This window comes from Orycteropus afer, unplaced genomic scaffold (genome assembly GCF_000298275.1).
Source record: "Orycteropus afer afer isolate SDZICR_OR568_19922 unplaced genomic scaffold, OryAfe1.0 scaffold00213, whole genome shotgun sequence".
In the NCBI taxonomy this organism is placed as follows: Eukaryota; Metazoa; Chordata; class Mammalia; order Tubulidentata; family Orycteropodidae; genus Orycteropus; species Orycteropus afer.
The window spans coordinates 2,340,310-2,345,331 of NW_006921800.1; the positions used below are offsets into that span (position 1 = coordinate 2,340,310).

At 31.9% G+C, this 5,022-nt stretch overlaps 1 protein-coding gene across 1 annotated transcript in view; it reads right to left on the reverse strand.

Annotated features, from left to right (window-relative positions):
* The window catches only part of LRRC40 (leucine rich repeat containing 40), an 89,323-nt gene that overhangs the window by 43,090 nt on the left and 41,211 nt on the right, over window positions 1–5,022 (reverse strand). Inside the window, exons 6-7 of the mRNA XM_007948316.1 lie at window positions 3,620–3,762; window positions 2,040–2,212 (exon numbers count right to left, since the gene is read on the reverse strand). Of these exons, the coding sequence (XP_007946507.1) occupies window positions 2,040–2,212; window positions 3,620–3,762 (316 nt within the window). The remainder of the gene's footprint in view (window positions 1–2,039; window positions 2,213–3,619; window positions 3,763–5,022) is intronic.

Consider the following 5,022-nt stretch of genomic DNA (forward strand, 5'->3'; position numbering starts at 1 on the left):
AATAAGGGGATACTGCATAATTCAGAATCAGGAAAGGCGTGCATCAGGGTATACCCTTTCACCATTCTTATTCAATCTATATACTGAGCAAATAATCCAAGAAGCTAGACTATCTGAAAAATAATGTGATGTCAGGATTGGAGGAAGACTCATTAAGAACCTGTGATATGCAGAGGACACAACCTTGCTCAATGAAAGTGAAATAGACTTGAAGCACTTACTGATGAAGATCAAAGACTATGGTCTTCAATATGGATTATACCTCAACATAAAGAAAATAAAAATCCTCACAATTGGACCAATAGTCAACATCATGATAAATGGAGAAAAGATTGAAGTTATCAAAGAATTCATTTTACTTGGATCCACAACCAACACCAAAGGAAGCAATAGTCAAGAAATCAGACATCCAATCTATCATGAAACAAAATGTGTATCAACTGCTACATGGAAAATGAATTTGTTCTGTAAATTTTCATCCAAATCACAATTAAAAGGAAAAAAGAAAAGAAAAGAAATCAGACGTCGTATTGCACTGGAAAATCTGATGCAAAAGACCTCTGTAAAGTGTTAAAGTGCAAAGATGTCACTTTGAAGCCTAAGGTGTACCTGACCTAAACCATGGTATTTTCAACTGCCTCATATGCATGTGAAAGCTGGATAATGAATAAGGAAGACTAAAGAAGAGATGATGCCTTTGAATTGTGGTGTTGGTGAAGAAAACTGAAAATACCATCAACTGCCAGAACAATGAACAAATCTGTCCTGGAAGAAGTGTACCCAAATACTCCCTGAAAGCAACAATGACCAGACTTCATCTCAACTACTTTGGTCATGTTGTCAGAAGGGAATGATCCCTGGACAAGGATATCATGCTTGGTAAAGTTGAGGGTCAGTGAAAAAGGGGAAGACCTTCAACAAGAGGGATTGACACCGTGGCTGCAATGATGGCATTGAATACAGCAAGGATTGTGAGGATGGCGCAGGAGGGGGAAGCATTTCGTTCTGTTGTACAAAGGGTCACTTTGAGTCTGAGGTGACCCAACAGCACCTAACACACTATACCACCAGAGCTCCCAACAACATAAGATGAATATAATAAAGTTTTATTTAGATTTTCCACCTACAAAACCACTCCCATTCAATGTATGCAACCAACTATGACCAGATTTATTTTTCTAAAGGAGATTATGATCAAATTGGTTCTGTTCATAATCCTTCAAAAGCTCACTAATTCTTAACTAATGAAAACTCTTTTTACAGGTGTTTTAAGAGTTGACTCTGTATGACTTCAACTTACCTTTCAAGCCATAAATTTTTATAATCTCCTACTTACACCCTATTTATCAGCTCAACTTGACTGCTTGCTCTTCTCTTAATCTACTTTGAAATTTTCTAAACTCTTAAGCTTTTTCATGGTGTCTCCTCTTGCAGAGTGGATGGAGTCAATTCTTACTGCCTTACATCTTCCTTTGCAAACCGTGGTCATGTTTTAAAGATGACCATCATCACGATAAGAATGAGAGATGACCCTGAGACTGATGCCTTCTCAAATTTTGTGCTGTAGGCAATTAACTTGACTCATCCTTTTCTCAGCTCAAAAGACCATTTAAAAATGATACTTCATCCATGAAGCCTATCCTGATTTCTCTCAAGAAGGCTCAAAAGCATTTTATATCTCGTTTATGGCTTTATATTCATTTATCAAATTCAACAACTATTTATCAGCCACCTTCTATGTGCCAGGCACTAATCTAAGAGTTGGAGACAGAGTAGTGGAAACAGGTAAAAATCTAGCCTTCCTAGAGTTTATGCTTTAGTGGGTGAAAGTAACTTATAAATATATCTGATTCTATTAGCATATCAAGCTTGCTACCAAGGAAAAAAATCTAATTAATTTATGTCTGTATACTTGGATGTGCAACAAATATTTATTGGATTCAGTTAAAAAAAATCTCTTCATGCTCTTTAGAACTATTTTAACTTAAGAACTACAACCAACAGACACCATTTCTTATTAATTACATCTTTAAACTTACCTGCTAATATCATTGTTGCTTAGGTCAAGTCTTTCCAAAGACTGTAGTAGTGTAATTTCATCTGGAACAGATTTTAACTTGTTATCCCTCAGGTCTAACACAAGGATAGACTGCAGATGCTTAAGGTGTTCTGCCCCTAACATTTCAATCTGGTTTTCACCTACATGCAATTCCTACAAAATCAAAGATCAGTTATATGCATCTCTGTATTCAATTTTATACAAGGGAATAAATTTAAATTGTGAATACTCTTTATTTTTAATCATTAAAAATACATGGGGGAAAAAATAACAAATTTCTAATTACTAATGTGCTTAAATGTTCAATTGCATTTAAGCTATTTTATAGCTAAAGAAAGATGGCTGTGTGTGTATGAGTGTGTGTGTATAATGAATGTCTGACAATTTACAAACCATTAAAGGTCTAATCTAGCAGAAACTTCAAGTTTACAATCCAAAGCAGAGTAGAGAAATGATTTAATAGTCATGTATAGAATTTTTAAAACTATAAATCTAGGAACTATACTGATAAAAAACTCTACTGATGGGAAAATATCAAAATAAGTAACTATAAGTTAAAAAAAAGTTATTTTTTACTATGATCAATTTGTTATTCAGCATTTTCATTAGTTATTGAACATTATATATACTGACTTCCCATTAAGAGAATATAAAATATTAGATTGGTGATTTAACTCTGTAAATGATAACTTTTTCAGTTCTTTTTATCATTATATCATCTTGTTTAAAAGAACCTCTTTTAACACTGATACAAATGTACATATGAAAGAAAGCAAAATATGACAAAGTTAGAAGACAGTATTACTGTTATATATCAAAACCAAAAGAAAGCAAATAATTTTAAATAGACCTGTTTATGATCAGGTAAATGTGAAAGGTGACTACTTATACAATTAGATACTTATTTCTTACTAGAATTCCAAATCCTCTGTATGGCTCCAACTTTGCATTTTAGTTTTATCATCTATAACTTCACTTGTAAATTACTCATCAGAAGAAATGGACAAATTCCTATTCTTAAGTTAATAATTTCTTTAAAAAACATCTACAGGCATACTTCAGAGATATTGCTGGTTTGGTCCCAGATCATCACAATAAATTGAATATTGCAATAAAATGAGTTACAAAATTTTTTTGGTTTCCCACTATACTTTAGTCTACTAAGTGTACAATAGAATTATAAAAATGTTTAAAATATTGTAAGAATTACCAAAATGTGACAGAGAGACATGAAGTGAGCATATGCTTTTGGAAAAATGGCATCGAAAGACTTGCTTGACACAGGGATGCCACAAACCTTCAATTTGTTAAAAAAAAAAAAACATAGTATGCAAAAACCAATAATGCAAAGCACAATGAAATAAGGGATGCCTGTATTACTAGGAGTGTCATTAGTATCATTACTTACATTAAAGTTCTTAAGGATACTAACATAGGAAAAATATAGTACTTCTAACTACTACATATTCCCAAAGAAAAACAATATTAGCTTTAAAATAATCTTTTTCAAAATTAACTTTTAGAAAATATACAGTAACTCAATAATCAACTAAATAGTACCTTCAGTAGTCTACAGGAAGGAAACTCTGGCAGAGAACGTAATTTATTTCTCCGCAAATAAAGTAATTCTAATGATTCCATGTCAGCCAGTTCAGAAGGTATAGCTTCCAAGAGATTTGAATTGCAATCCAAATGCTTTAATCCTGTAATATATATTTAATGGAAAATAAAAACATTTTAATAGAGACAAAAATAATGGCTTATGGTCATATATACTTGCAAAGAATGTGTAAGTAATCACTAGGAAGATTTATGAACCTATGCCATAGTATAATGCCATAATAGTCAGGAACACTAGAATACCATCAAACTAAATAAATGTAAAGTGTTTTTATATTCAATTATAATTAAAGAGAAATAAAGATATTAACCTTAATATTTAATAATAATCTGGGTCATCTTTGCAGTAGATTTAAAAATAAAGTACTCCAGTATTCTGTTAAGTACTTTGAAATATATAAACTGTATACAATGAGATATTATTGTTTCTTCTGTTATTACGCATCTTAAAAATGAAAAAACTTAATGTAATCAAAGACATATAAACACGCATGCACATTTGCTGTATAAATCAATGTCAAGTAACTCTGGCTAGTAGTAGCTTAGAAACATCTGTATTTCCAAGCAAATTGACTTTCTGTCAAAAAGCATTGGATTTCTATGCATTCTCTCCCATTCTTCCATATTTCCATATTACTGCTTTTAAAACAAATGTAGTAATATTAGTTTTAACAAATACTATAATAATACATATTATCTGACTGGAGCATTGAGGAAAATGTCATAATCTAGCCAATTCCAAATGCAGCAAATTTCATAAAGAAAAGTCTGTTATAAAACTCAAGACTAATTTTCACAATTGTCTGCAATTTAAGAGCATTGACTGGGAATACAAGCAGTACATAGTAAAAGGAACAATGGGGATGGAGTAAAAAGATTCAAGCCCTAGCTCTACAACTTACTATATACAATTTCTAAGCCTACATGTATGAAACTTTAACGTGTAAATAATACAGATCCCACCAACTTCACAAACTGTTGGGATAGTAAAATACTACATATAATAGCATTTTGGTTATAGAAACACAAACATAAGATACTATTCTTAGGACCTAGTTATAACTAGTGAAGTAACAACTAAATGTCCTACTGGTGATAGCTTAAATCTATCATGGTCATAGTTGAGGGAAAGAAAGCATCTGGTCATTAATTATGAAATATATTAGAAAAATTGCTGTAAACTCAAAAGTATTTTTTTGAATTGATTTCCGAATATGTTTTTTTATCTCAAGAAATCAACACTCGGAGGAGTTCCGACAAGATGGTGGACTAGGCAGAAGGACTGCACAGACCCTCTTCAACAAAGAAAAGGGAAACCAATTAACACAGACACAGAAGATAAA